The sequence below is a fragment of the Magnolia sinica genome, chromosome 4 (assembly GCF_029962835.1).
Source record: "Magnolia sinica isolate HGM2019 chromosome 4, MsV1, whole genome shotgun sequence".
NCBI classification, from domain to species: domain Eukaryota; kingdom Viridiplantae; phylum Streptophyta; class Magnoliopsida; order Magnoliales; family Magnoliaceae; genus Magnolia; species Magnolia sinica.
In genome coordinates this window covers 18,525,773-18,541,468 of record NC_080576.1, presented here as the reverse complement: position 1 = coordinate 18,541,468, position 15,696 = coordinate 18,525,773, and the positions used below count along the sequence as shown (strand labels likewise).

At 38.3% G+C, this 15,696-nt stretch overlaps 1 protein-coding gene across 6 annotated transcripts; it reads right to left on the bottom strand.

The window, feature by feature from the left end:
• Positions 1–300: 300 nt before the first annotated feature.
• On the bottom strand, positions 301–13,567 carry LOC131242653 (uncharacterized protein At4g06598-like). Of its 6 annotated transcripts, none has more exons than XR_009169674.1 (6): positions 13,413–13,567; positions 10,384–11,124; positions 3,732–3,807; positions 3,291–3,417; positions 873–1,264; positions 301–751 (listed from the first exon to the last, which is right to left on the bottom strand). XR_009169674.1 is itself a non-coding variant. In XM_058241430.1 (6 exons), the coding sequence occupies exons 3-6, from the start codon at positions 11,103–11,105 to the stop codon at positions 1,056–1,058; spliced, it is 1,134 nt and encodes a 377-aa protein (XP_058097413.1). In that variant the 5' UTR covers positions 11,106–11,124; positions 12,700–12,814; positions 13,413–13,515; the 3' UTR covers positions 301–1,055. The 6 variants fall into 6 exon arrangements, 2 of the variants coding, with proteins under 2 accessions (XP_058097413.1, XP_058097412.1); XR_009169675.1 differs by having other exon boundaries at positions 301–732; XR_009169677.1 differs by having other exon boundaries at positions 301–716.
• Positions 13,568–15,696: the final 2,129 nt, after the last annotated feature.

Genomic DNA, 15,696 nt, shown 5'->3' with positions numbered 1-15,696 from the left:
CCCCGCGGCTATTTGTTGCCTGGGCTCTTTATGCGACTATCATAGGAAATGAATTGGCAGCTCCATGCGTTTCCTTGTTACCGATTCCTCCATGGCTTGGATCAGTTGTGAGCCAGGCTTGGCATGCAAGATTCTATCATACTTAAAACTATAAAAGATGTGTTAAATGATATTGGAACAGCATCCTTAACTGACCGAGTCTATTGATTTGGCGGCCGCCAATCATGGATGGTCCATGCCACAAACGTATCCTTTGTTGGGTGGTCTTGACTGTCCAACTGGTGGCATGCAAACCTACTCTTTCTCTGAACAAGATAAGTCTCAATTGGCAAGCTGCAATTCATAAATACATATGGATACACAAATACGATGAAAGGTACAAAACAAATGCCTTGCTTCATCTTAAAAATTCTGCACAATAGGTCAGGCCGGATCTGTTCATGGGTGTTGCTCTCCAATCTACCTCGCACCAAATAATATTCCAGCAGGACCTATGATATCCTACTCCAACTATGGGTGTGTTCCATCAGGGAGGACCAGACTCCGCTTGCACCATGACCCCAAAACAGGCCGATGTGGCCATCAGGTGGAACCCACCTGATGAGAATCCCGGGTCATGCATACATGGCTTCAGATAACCAGAGCAGGGTGTGTAATACATCATACCAGCACACGGCAATTTCGAGGGACCCCATATCTGCATAATTCTCCCATGGCTACATATCCCCATATCTGCATAATTCTCCCACGGCTACATTATATATGCACATGGACCAAAAGAATGGATACTTGAAGGAATAAATTTAGGAATAGAATTGCTGGTTAGAAAAAGTATAATAGACAAAGAAACAACCCACGGCACCGACTATCACCTGCTATGATGAGTCACACCACCAGAAGAGCGTCGAATGGAGATAATGAAGCAAGTGGATATCCAAATGCATTCTCGCCTCCATTGGTCAGCTTTTTTCTCTCTTTCTTTTTCTTTTTCTTTTTCCTTTTACGGGCCCCACTAGAGTGGCATGGGCACAAGCATTGCTCCAGTGTCTCAGACTTCAGATGCGGAGAGAACCACTGACTGGGTCCCTGCCAGAATTGGCTTCCTTGTGTCTCAAAGAGAGATTAGCCAGTTGGGAATCAAGGCCGCCAGACTCCCTACTACCATTGCGTCTGTGACGGGTAGAGGGTGGTAGCTGTGGCAGCTGCTGCTGATACACCAGTGCCCGAAGCCTTGCAATCTCTCCCTCCAAGAGCTCCTGCTCAACTGCATCAGTAAACTCGTAGGCAGTTAGTCTCTTGGTGTAGGACGTGAACCTCTTTTTCTTTTTCTTTTTGGCTAAAAAGAATCTTGTAGGTATTTATCATAGAATTAACATGCACATACAATAAAATGAGAATGGAGAAACACAATGCTGAAGATGCATGTGCCACTGTCACATTCCCCATATCTGTAAATATATATAAATGCCATTTGAGAAACGTCTGATGGGCTTTAGGAAAAAGAAGACTTGTGTCACGAAGCTAGCAATATATTTCCAGGGGCACGCTCCAGTGGAACCAGGCAGATGTGGGGACCAGTGATTTATTCAAGAAATCAAAACCATCCATAAGATGCATTACCTCTGAAAACCCCCAAAAAATCATCCCAAACGGTCCCAATCCTGATCAACGCCCACTGTTGATTAGCATGGGGGGCCGACAGTATTGAGTATATATAATCAAGGCCATTGAAACCCTTAAGCCAGTCCAGATGAATAGTCAGGATAAAATTCAGACTGTTTGCAACTCACATGGGCCCTATAAACCCTCCCAGGTTGTTCCCTTTGCTGTGATCATCTTAGTTTGGATTGAGCTGAGTTGTGGGTCCTGGGTGTTTTCTGAGGTGACTAGTCTGACAGATGGGTTGGATGCTCTGAATGCATCACATGAGCCCTGCATCTGCCTAGTACCACTGTAAGCTTACAGTTGTACCGGCACCACTGGAGCACACCTGATATTTCAAATGCATTTCTATTGATCTAGAAACATTTATATATATATATATATATATATATATATATATATATATATATATATATGCTTTTACATACTTAGAAATGATCCGGCAGGATGTGTTATCCTGAGTGCCTGACTAGCAGCTGACAGTCTGATCATTAGCCGTGGGCATGGCCAGACCTTGAATGGGCTGCGGCCAAAAAATTACCTATGTTGGACAATTCCAATTGTTTCAACCATGCATGTCCTCATAGTGCAAAGGTCCTCCAGCCCGAGAGTTGGGATCATCTCTAGACGATGAGACAGCTACAGTGGTGTCCCAACACAAGGGCAGTCTACTGTTAATTGAACAGTCCATGTGCAAGGTGACCAGACTGTCACCCTTAGCTGTATTCTCATGAATTAGAATATGCCATTTCATTATTCTTTCAAATTTCAAATATGAAAATTTTAGTAGCAGGCAACATCAACATGAGATGATGTTGATACTATGAGCCTATTTGTTTCACCAACTACCACGGTAAAGGAAATGTGCAATGATTACAAATTACTTTACCTGCCTCCCAACAACATTTGCATTTGACCGCCGATTCATATCTTTAGTTTATCAGCTGTAAAATCGTAATGACGGTATTTTTGCATTACTTTTATGTCAAATCATCTACAAAATAAACTGATGTCGCTGTTTGGAATTAACATTTTCATGGTAAATTCCATGAAAATGTGCAATGATTACAAATTCTTTTACCCATCTCCTAAATACATTTGAATTTGATCGACGATTCCCATGTTTGGTTTGGTGGTGGTAAAATCATAATGATGATACATTTCCTTTACATTACTAGAGGAATTGGTGAAAGAAACAGGCCCTAATAATAAAGAGGTAGATGGGACAGCATGTAGATGTAAGAAGTGTTAATTGCACTTGCCACAGATGTAGAAACGAGGAACAGTGTAATAGATAAGAGCTGCTCATCAGCTTATCCCTGTTGGGTACATGCTATCTAAAAAACACATGCTGATATGTTCATCAAGTGGGTCACAGTTGTCAATGGAATTCGGTCTACTGATCAATTCTCTTAAAGGTTCATTCATTCTCTACATGTGTGGACCACTTGATGATCATATTGATCTGATTCTTGAGACATGGCATCTACCCAGTGGGAATCCCACTAAGTGGCTCTTATCTCACACACTTGTTCCTCATTTTCATGTGTGAGGTGAGCACACTTCCACCCCAGTAAATGCGCTTTAAGGCACTCCTCAGTTATGAGTGGTTAGGAAAGAATACTTACAATACTTTATGAGTTGTTCCTGGGCCAAGCTATCTAACCGTTGCTTTAGGGCTTTATTCTCCATGCTCAATATGATATGCTGCTGGCCAAGAAATTCCAGCTCAGCTGAAATTTCGCACCCTTCCACCTACAAATATGTATAGAATAAGATCATAAAGTATCATCAGTGCTAGGAAGAATCTGCAGGATTTTCTTTTTCATCAAGGAAGGTTCCCATACAACCACTTGCACTGAATGCTCGGTGTAATCAATCTGAACAACCATGTGATCACATGTGGAGACAATGCCTGCATGGTTGGTAGACCACACAACTGATTAGTTTCAGTTAGTGGTCACTGCATGTGGCCACATCCATTTCCATTGTGGAAATTATATGCAAGTGACTACACTGGATTATTCATTTTCCCATGCAACTGACCCTTAGCCCTTGCTGAGACTTGCCTGCATAGTTTGGACGCTTCTTTCCAGCTCTGCTATATACTGAAGTTTCCGCACACGGGATCGCTGTGCAAATTGTCTGCATCAAGGATGACCTTATATTACATGCAAGAATTTAGAAGCTCAGAATGATTTAACTTTCCTCCAAAATGCAGTTCTAAAAATTATTACTATGGTTTTTGGACAGTGCAGTCTCTTGATTATATTAAAATGACAAAACTTTCAGCAGTTTCCGAGCAACACTGAAACTAAATCCAGAGTTGAAATAATTGCCCCAGAGATGACAAAAAATATGACAAAGTAGATTTCCTTTGTTCACTGCAAAAACTATACACCATATTAAATATTTAATATTTTTTCCAATTGGTGGCCAATGAGAATACCTTTCAATACTATCAATGGGAAGACCTAAGCTCTAGGGGAAGGATCTGGATTCCAAATTAATGGGCTCAGGCCTGGTTGTAGAAAGACTTCACAAAGAGACTGTTGGCTGCTTTGGCCAATCCAAAGGCCCCAGGCAACCGTATTGATCCTACAATTAAAGAGTTAACTGCCATAGCAACCATTAATGTGGGAAGAAAACTCACTCCAACCAGTGTTCAAGCAGTATAGTTAGAAGTGATAGGTATGCTCAAGGCATGAGGGGCCCAGAACACCCGAGATGCTAGGCAATGCCAATGGTATGACTGGAGCATCTGAAAGCAAATTTTGTAGCATATATCATGCATGATGCACATATACATTGAATTTGTTTATGGTTTTAGCACCAAATCCGATTTTAACAAAAGGAAATATAAGAACTTTAAAGTTATTATGTATATTAGACACTTAGACACCACTCCCTGAAACTCACACCCTCTCAAACATTCCAATGAATCGAGTGAACATTCCAATTAAATTACTGAAAGGAATCAAAATATTATTTCCAAATCATCCAAATGAATCAAATCATGACCACTTTCAAGTCGATAATTCATGACAGTGGAGAGATTGAGAAGGATGATGCCCATAAAGCTGGGTGGAAGAAATAGAGATGAGCCTCTAAAGTTTTATTTGATCATCATGCACCAATCAAACTAAAGGGGAAATTTTATAGGATAGCTATAAGACCATCATGCTTTATGGGACAAAATCTTGGCCAATTAAGGAATAACATGTCCATATAATGAGTGTAGCTGAAATGAGGATGTTAAGATAGATGAGTGGCAAGACAAGGATAGAATTAGAAATGAATGCATTTAAGAGTAGCACCAATAGGTAAGAAGATGTGGGAAAGTAGATTTAGATGGTTTGGTCATGTGCAGTTTTGTCAAAATCCTACGATTTACCATATACAATTTGCATCAAATCTTAAGCAAAACAATTTAAATCCTACCTTGAATCCCCCCTTATTAATTGAATCATATGATTATATGATTTGAATCCTACGATTTATTCAAATTATACTTGTTCGCTTCTATTTCAAGCTTCACTTTCCTTTCATTTTATGTTTTCAAATTGGTGGAGGCTTTAAGAATTGTTTAGAAAAGGTAAATTATTTTATTTGTTATTTATAAGAGAGTAAATGCTATCTCTTCAACATTAAATCATGGAGATTTTTTCTTACTTCTTAACTAGTCGGTGTATGACTTACCTGGAATGTTTTTATGAATGGTTATGATCATGTTGACTTATATGCATTGTGGGATGATGTTTAGAAATCAAAATATCTGCTTTCGTCAGTCTACAATATCAAATACCGCTTTTTCCAACGTGACTCTATATTTAAGAAGGTAACTTTTTTTTGTTGAAGATTATATTTGAGAAAGGTAACAAGAACATAAATTATTGAAGGATCCTTGTGTGTTTTTTAAGGGAAATCCCCCCTTATTAATTGAATCATATGATTATATGATTTGAATCCTACGATTTACAATTCAAATTATACTTGTTCGCTTCTATTTCAAGCTTCACTTGGCTTTCATTTTATGTTTTCAAATTGGTGGAGGCTTTAAGAATTGTTTAGAAAAGGTAAATTATTTTATTTGTTATTTATAAGAGAGTAAATGCTATCTCTTCAACATTAAATCATGGAGATTTTTTCTTACTTCTTAACTAGTCGGTGTATGACTTACCTGGAATGTTTTTATGAATGGTTATGATCATGTTGACTTATATGCATTGTGGGATGATGTTTAGAAATCAAAATATCTGCTTTCGTCAGTCTACAATATCAAATACCGCTTTTTCCAACGTGACTCTATATTTAAGAAGGTAACTTTCTTTTGTTGAAGATTATATGGATCCTTGTGTGTTTTTTAAGGGAAATTTCTTGAAAGACAAAAATAAAGGAAAGATAAGAATCCTTTAACACTATCAATACATTGCTTGGTGCATATTGATGGCAACAAGATAAATGATAAGTTATAAAAAAAAAAAAAAAAAAAAAATCTGATTTATTTATATCTTTTGGTTTTTTTAAGAAAACTATAAAAAAATTCTTACAATTTATGACATGATTTGCAATTCAATACGATTCAAGCCCTATTACGATTTGCAGTACAATAACGATTTTGACAGCATTAGTCATGTACAACAAAAACCAAGAACTGCGCCAATTAGAATGAGTGAATTGGTACAAGTGCTCTAAAAGGACAAGGGGAAGGCACAAAAGGACAAGGATGGAGGTAGTAAGAAAATACATGAAGACATGTGGTCTAACTGAAGTTACGGTCCTTGATAGAGTGGAATGGCAGGACAAGATTCGTGTAGCTAATCCCAATTAGTTGGGATCAGGCTTAGGGGCCGTGTGATAGAACTTATTTTTAGCGCTTATGAAATTTGATATTTTTGGTGATTTTCACTTATTCAGATCATGTGCCAAATCCAAGTTAACAAGTGCTTAAATTAATCTTCACTGAAAATATGGGTCTTTTTTTTAGCTCCCCTCCCTTCACTTAATGCTGAAGGTTGAATGCTGAAACAAGTGGTGCATTAAAATTTCTTTTCACTTTTGACTAAAACATTCCTAAAATTATTTCAAAATTACAATTCAGCACTTAAATTAATTTTCAGAGCTTATTTTTGAGTTTATCAAACGACACCTTAGATGACAATGATGAGGGTTAAATGAATCAAAACATATTACATTAACCATTCAAATATTGTAGAGAACCAAAAGTAAAAGCTACAGCAATTGAACGAGTCACACATCATGCCATTTTCAGTTTATCAAATGGCACTTTAGATGATAATGATGATGATTCAAATGAATCAAAACATATCACATAACCATTCAAATATTGTAGAGAACCAAGAGTGAAAGCTACGGCAATTGAACGAGTCGCACAGCATGCCATATATTCATATTTTAACAAGCTATTAATCAAACCATCCAATGTAATGGTCTTACAAACACGAATGGAAGAAAGCAATCAAGAAAAGAAAGATTTCATTAGTTCATTAAAATCGAACCCTAGCTTCGATCCAAAAAAAGGGTGAAAGAGTGTTTAATGAGGGTTTATATGATCCCCCTTAAAAAGTTTTCGCCCTTTATGGGTATTAAAATTCCAAGATACCCTTATTTGAGAGATGCCATGGTGAGTACTTCCTTTCTTTCTCAGAGCACACCCAAGTATGACAATTGGGAGATTTGCACCTGGTAGCTAGGCGCATGGCCCAGGCAAGTTGCACATGATCTAAACATTTGAGGCATGAGCTTAGCTTGTCATTAACTACACCAAACTTGACAACTTAATGTGTGAAAACAAGTAGGATATTTGTCCCACTCAGCTAAGAGCTAGAAGTTCAGCAATAATCCAATAATTAATCCCATGCGCTTTGTGACAAATATTTGAAGATCTCACGATATTTTCATGATAAATATACTAATCAATATTAGCAGGTTAATATCGCAAGAACTTCAAGATCACATCAGTTTTCAATTTCCTGTGATTTTACCACGATATTAATGCTGAATTTAATTAAAATTTCAAATTATTCACTATACATACATATATAATTTTAAAATTATTTACGGATTAATACTAAATAACTTGAAATATTTTATTTCCAAAGACATTTCCCAATTATATCCTGAGAAAAACAACAAGATTTTGAAAATCTCCAAAGAAACTGCCAAGAATGAGATTTGCCACCATGCTCATGCCCCCTCCATGATTATTTTTTCCTTTCTTTTTTGGGAAACCCTCCTCCAAGACTTGATGACCTATGGTCTAACTAAAGTTATGGCCATGGAGAAAAAGGATTCATGTAGACGACCCCAATTAGTTAGGATAAGGCTTAGATGATGATGATGATGATGATAAAATCCTCCTCCAAGAATGGTGAATCTACTATCACTAATATTTTAAGCAATCACAACATTAGGAATAAAAGAGAACCAAACAAGTTAGACATACATAGGCAACCATTGGTTATAAAGAAAGCAAAAAATCAAAGCCAATATTTTTTTTTTATGACAACAAGGTGTCCCCGCCCCTTTAAGGCAAGACTATTCCTTGTGGATGCATGCAAACCACGTACATCGGGTAATCCACGGCGTGGGGAATCGAACTTGTGTCTATGGGGAGCAAACCCACGACCAAAGTTGTTCGCCCAAACCCATAACAGGGAAATCGAAACTAATATATCAACCAGAAGCATTAAAGTCCCTAGGGGACAGCTATGCAAAAAATACATCCCATAGCTTTCCTCTACAAGTTAAATCATGCTCATGATCCCTCTCTTAGACAACCATGAAAAAGTCATGGGAATAAGGATTACGTCTCTATCAAACTCGACTGGAGACTGAGAGTCGAAAGGCTGCGGTTATTGCTCCATTCAGAAGCAAACAGTGGCTAGAAATGCCTAATGAGTCCTCTCTCCATTCCCTTTTCACCTCCAACGATTCCTCCCCAACAACCTTTTTGGTACAAACAGATCTGTTGAACACCTAGCCTCATTGAATGAACTCGTAACAGCATTAATGCAATGGAGAACAGTAGCACCTACAGTCCCTTTTGATCTTTGCTTCCATCTCTTTGTGGCTCACCATCACAAGCAAGTCGTTCCTTTACTGAGTGAATTCTAGGAATCTTATGCAGCTAACAAATTAGCATCTGGCAGAATTGCAATATTCTCAATATTCACATTCCGTTGCATATTTGCACAAAATATCATGAAATTTCATGATTAATCAGAAGAACTTGGTGCAAATTTTCAAGATATTTCATGAAATTTGTTGTAACCAAATACACCCTTATCTATGGGGTATTCATATGTCACCATAAACCAATTTCCTTCAAATTCCTTAAAAATACCCCCAAGCATGGTATCCCGTAAAGGCCGTTACGTAGCTGTAAAGGCTGTTACGTAAAGGTAACGGTGGCAACTGTTACACGTTACGGGGTCGTAAAGGCCGTAACAGCCGTTATGGAAAAAATGACTTGTAATTGCCATTAACGGCACGTTACGTCCCTTATAAAGTACATAACAGCCCCGTAATTGTCTGTTATGGGGCAGATACAGGTTTTCCATACTTTTTAATCAACATTACGGGGCAAATACAGGTTTCTCAGTATTTTTTTTTTCCAATAACAAAAGAGACCGTGACAGCCGTTACGGGGGCCGTAACAGCCGTTATGACCCATATCGTAAGGGTAACGGTGGTGGCCATTACGGCCACCGTTACCGTTAGAGAACACCTTGCCCTCAAGTCCCCTCAAAAAATACTTAGCACCTTCAGCATTCACCCACCAGTTATGCATGAATCACTTGACTTGAGGGAGGAAGGTTAGGTGAGCTCCAAAAAAACTTTTTGGACATTTATAACGTCCCTAAACATCATGTGGGCTTTCCCATCTGACTAAATAACCCACATTTAATCACCTAGGATATGAGGATATCAAGTTCTCTACACTTCTCATAGAAATTATTATTTAATATCAAGAACACGAACACCACTACTGGCAACCAAGAATCGAATTGTAGCGTTCAAAACTCAACCTCTAGTAGAACTCACCCAACAATAATCTGACTCGGAGCTCAGTGAATTGAATAGTCGTTTCTTCTTTTTTCTTTGAACAGTGCTCAGTGAATACAATAGTCTCTTCTTTTTTTTTGGAACAGTGCTCAGTGAATAGAATAGTCTCTTGGAGAGAAGAAGAAGAAGAAGAAGAAATATGAAACAGACAGAAAGAAATAAAAATGGGGGAAAAAGTAGATAAAACAATAACCGTAACTTGGAAAAGATCTTTAGAAGCGGAATAATTTAAGGCTGTTGTAACTTGTAAGTTGTAACATCCTATTTTGTTTTAACAACTTATGCCAAGGCTAACATCAATAACTAGTCATGGAAGTTTCAAGGAAAGGCATATAAAACCAACATTGTACTTCCATTCCTACATTTAAAACTTTATTCATTGGGACTGTATGTCATTTGAATTTAACAAAGGATAAGAGTGTAAAGAAGATGCCATAAAAAAGATATGTTCATGGGTGGCAGGTAACATAATGTGTGGAACATGCTCAATCAACTACTAAGCAGCAACAAATAGTCAATCAAAGGGCCTTGGCTAAGTATGAATGGAGCAGAGTGTACTTTAGAAGTCCTTTTTGTTCACGAGAAGAAACAAAATCATTGCCAGAGATAATAACAGATCAGCAGGCAGCTTACTGTTTGGCACGTTTCGGATCAACCTCAGATGCAGAAGGCCTAGCAGAAAAGTGATCCCCTCTTTCAGAAGAACCTTGCAAATCATGCAGATGAGATTCATCTTGGTCTTGCTTCTCGGTAACAACAGATGCAACCCCATCCGGTTCCGAAGGAGCACATGATGACCCTGAGCCTTGACCTATAATGTTATCTCTCACAGGTGACAGGCTGCCTGGGTAGGCCACAGAGTTCAAAGGTGACTCCCATGCCATATTCCGTTGTCCTTTGAAACAGCTTTCTGTATAGGAAGAAGCATGTAGTGCATCGCGAAAGTGATCGAAGTCCAGAGAACCCCAAGAAGGTACAGAAGCTATATTGCCATGCTTATATTCCTCCCAAGATGTGCTATCTCTGTTATAAGAATTATTAGATGCCTCCAAGTATGCAAAAGAGTCGCTTGATGAACGCCGATGAGCTCCTCTCCTCGCAGGTGTCTCTGGCTCATTAAGAAGTTCGTCGAGCCAAGGAGGTTGCTCCTCAAAGAGAAAGCTCTCAGAGGAAGTACGCTGTCGGGGCCTATGACCCTCTCTGGGTTTCAGGATACCTTTTGATCCTGTTGAAGAGGAGCCATAATCTGAATTTGACAGGGATGTGCTTTGAAAGGGACTTTTAGGAGGAAGAAGCAACTGTTTCCCGGCACACATCGAATTTTTAAAGTCTGCAGTCCCTTTAGAATTTGCCATGGTTAAATACAATCAAAACCTGTTCAAAAGGAAATGTAATCCATTAAGCAATGATTAAATGACTCCTCTGAAATTAAAAGCCTCAGAAAACTCAGCTCTTGCCCCAGAAAAGGAGATAAAAATTACAGGGAATTATTCTCATCCCTACAGCAGTACAAAACAGAGCATCTTGAAATCTTATGAATGCTCAACTGAAATATGAGCTACTCATGAAAAAAAAGATGATCCTGTGAGAGACAGAAAGTGGAATACAAATGTTATTAACAATGAAAGTTTTGCTGAAGCAAGGGGTTATGTTGGCCCCACATTGCTTTACTAGGTACAAACACAGTGCAGAAAGTAGCCTTGCATAGAATGCACAAAAGAAGTCTTCGCTGATCGTTGAAGGTAGTCAAACTATAGGCTCCTCTTTTAATCTCTATTGAAACTCAAGTCAAGTTGCATGTCTAGACCAAAAAGTAGGTTTTAATAGACCACCAAGAAAAACTTCATCGAGTACTTACAAAAAGAGATGATTCTTCTGTGGCTGGATCAAGTGCCATGACTCCACCAAGTCTTACGGTTCTTTGCAGGGGGGGGGAATAAACGGGTGTTAAAATGCACTTGATTTCTCAAGTGTCTGTATGTTGGGGAACACCTCTTCAAATCAAACCTTTCATTTCCCTTTTTCCTCCTATTGAAACTATAGGCCTACAGATTGTAAGCTTGTGTCCTTATTGTTTCAAGAATATGTGCCCACAATAAACCATGAAAAGAATCCCACCTTTTCTATAACTGCTTTGAGGGCATCTCACATAAAATGACACTTTGAGGAGGCTTACACAATGCACTTCCAGGAAATGGACCTCCTTGCCACTTCAAGAGGGGCACCCACCTTAAATAACCCACACTTCTTTTCTTTTTTTCATTTTTTTTTTTTTGAGAGAGAGAGAGAGAGATAATAATAACCCACACGTTTTCCTCTTGATCTTCCACTAACATGCAAAAATGTACTTATAGACTGTCAATGTCTAGAATAGATACTCCTAACACCTCTTACCTAAAACATTGGGTTATTGCCTAAACCTACCCAGGCAATAGACCTTTGCTAGCACACCTAGACAAATTGTCTCAAGTACACACTCTTCACAACTAACCTTCTACCAAAGGATTTTTCTCCTCTAACTTACAATAGAAAAGAATGAGGAAGAGATTAAAAAAAAGTTCCCATGGGTAAACATGAGATTGTGTACCAATGGCTCTCACCCATCAAATGTTGGGGGGCAGAAATCTCCATGAATATTCAAAAAGGGATTCTTGCAAGGAGTCCCACTTCGAATTTGCATATAGAATCACCCCAGCATGAAGAGGGCAGGTGGAAGTCATTAGTACACAACGTCCTGTGTACCAATTGGAACACAGGCAGCGCTCATAATGGTTCTTAATGCAAATAATTCTAGTTTTCATTCTCTGCAAAACCAACAAACTGCTAGTGAAGTAATTGCAAATACATAACGAATGCAATCCCGACAACACTTTCGAAGCTTCATGTCATGGTTCAAGTTCAACAAGTAATTCAGCAGGCCTGAACAATTGAAAATGAAACTGTTGGTACCGCTCATGCGGGCTCCACCGAAATGCACCAATCACAATACATCTGATATTTGTGCATATGACCATATCATTCCCAATCGTAATCTGATGTGTAAGGCTGCACTTGGCTGCACCAACTATCCTGAAATTCATGGCTAATCAGTCTAATTTAGTGCAAATTTTCATGATATTTCATTAAATTTGATGCAACCAAACACGCCCTAATCAAATAACAAATAAACAAATGCAATGCAGTTACGGACTTACACCAAGCCATTTAAATTTAAAGGGGGCAAAGTCGGAATAAAAATGTGGGCAGAAATTTGGAAAAGAGAAAGAAAGGAAAAGAAAAGAAAAGAAAAACCGAAAAAAAAATAAAGCAATGCCATGAGAATGCATTAAACAAAATACACATAAGAAATAGCAGAAACGGGAAAATTACAATAAGAAAGAACGTGTGGAAATCGATGATCGAAGGGAGAAATCTGTTTTTAAAAAAACAGATAATCAAAAAAAAAAAAAAAAAAAAAACGGAGAGAGAGAAGAAAAGAAGTAGAGAATAGATTCTTTAATTAAACAGAGATAATCAAAAAATAAAACAGATTTATATACAGAAGCTCAAATAATTAGAGGATTTCTGTAGAAAATAATAAATAAGCAGTTTTTTTTTTTTTTTTTTTTTTTTTAAAGTTCAAATTTTGTGATGATGAAAAAGAAAAGGAGGAAATGCTTTACCAGATCGAAAAATCAGAATCCGCTTCGGTATTTTTGGGTCCAACGGACCTGAGAAAAGAAAAATTTTATGGTTTTCTGCAAGAGAGAAGAACAGGTGAGAGACAGAGAGAGACAGAGAGAGGTGGAAGGCGATGGCTTTTAACGCGAAATCGTCAAAAAAACGACAATATATCGCGACATATTTGTCAACGAATGTATCTCGCCGCACGAGATTTGCAGTATGGGAATTTTTGTTTGGGAAGTCATTAGATAAGACAAGGTACCACTACTTTTGGTACCTTCCCATGTTTTCCGCCAATATTCCACTTTTGTAAGAAATCAGTACCGTTAAAATGGTAGGTCCATGGTTATTAATATCAATTCGACAAATTTTAGGCTTCCTTCTTATTAAGTAGGCCACACCATCCAAATCAATGGATAACCAATGGTCTGACTCAATATACAAGTAGGACCCACCTATTTAGCGGATCATACTGATTTTTGAAATGAGTATCAACATGGTGGGCCCAACCCTTTTCATGTTACTGATTTATATAACAATGGGATGTGCAGTGCCCGAGGTGGTACAGTATCACAAGTTACGGTACCGTCGCATGTATGTGATCAGTTCTCTGTTTGTTTCGGGCACCAATCGAGCGTGCGCTGGACACCGTTTATTAACTGGGGACAACTCATCCGGCGCGGCATGCACTTGCATCCATGCAGACCGTCCAAAGATATGGACATGGTGCTGTAGCTGCTTGAGAAAGCGGGTTTGGTGAGACCCCGGCCTCCCCCAAGACGGTACGGCCCTTACCGGGGGGTTCACCTTGATTTATGTATTATGTATCAAGGGCGTGCATTCGTGAATTCTTTTTCCCTTTTTTTTATACTTATCATTCTAGGATATTATCTAAAAAACTGAGGTGATCAAATTAATAGTGCTGATTGATCATCCTACCGTTGAAAACTTATTAGGGTACCCCTTATTAATATTCATCGGATGAGATGAAGAGAAAGGAAATAAATATCAACTTGATCCAAAACTTTTGTGGCTGATTAATGGTTAATTAAGACTATTTTTTAAGGTATGGTCCATCTGATAACTGGACCTACTTCATTTTAGAGATAACTTGAATGGGCACTGTTTGGTGTAGTAGACCAGAGATTTGTATCTATTCACTTTCTAGGACCATGCCCTAAAATAGCTGAAAAAAATGAGCGTATGTTGTAAATATATAATGCACACGTCAAGGTGAGCCCCAAGGTTGGAATCCACCCACCTGACTAGATCCATGGTAGCTCATACGTCCAATTGGTGTCTGTAAACTGTCTGGTCAATGGCGGATGGCCATACGTCCAAGCTCTGGATGGAAATCAGATGGTAGAGATAGTCTAATCGGCAACCACTGCAGGAAATATGTTTTGGAGAAATTGTGAAGTTGGTTTTCTTATGAAAAAGGAAATTAAAAATAATAATAATAATAATAATGTTCATACAGAGATAATTTTCCAAGAAAGCATTCACGAAATGCAGGAGAATCCAACAGCCGTGAGTGTGTAATGATTATATTTTGAAATTCAATTGTCCCTTTGATATTGAAAGATGGTGAAATGTCCCATCAGGTTCTGCGATCAATTGTAACCTAGATATCCTCCCGTTGGATTGTCCCATCCATCTAACAACGACTAGGATTGCATGGTATATTGCGATGAAAAAGCTATTTGGACCCACCAAGATATACATGTCTTATCCAAGCCTTCCTTCGTGCGGCCAAATCATTTTAAGTCACGCCCCCAACTCACCGTTAAAAACTTCCTTAGCCCACTGCAATGCTTATTTGCCATCTAACTGGTTGGCTAGGTTATACACACCTAGACTAAGGGAAAATATATATTTTAGCTTTATCCAAAACATTTAAAGCTTTTAAAAAGTTTTTAATGATAGGTATTGAATGGCCATTGTTTTGTATGGAGTGGTCCATCTCCATCTCAGATCTTGATCTACCTCATTGTTTGGTTGATACCCTAAGATGAGTTGGTAAAATAGATAGACGTAAGTGTAAACAAATACATCATGGGGGGCCACATAGCTTTTCCTGCCTTACATGGTAAGTGAATGGGACGTAGTTTAGCTAGTCACGGTGCTCTATAAGTCCCACTGCGATATATGCCTTTTATCCGCATCCAATTTTAAAGATCATTTTAAGACTTAACCCAAAATTGATGTAGATATAAATCTCATTTGGACCACACTAAGGGAGACAGTAGCGATTGAATGTCCACCATTTAAAACCTCCTAAGG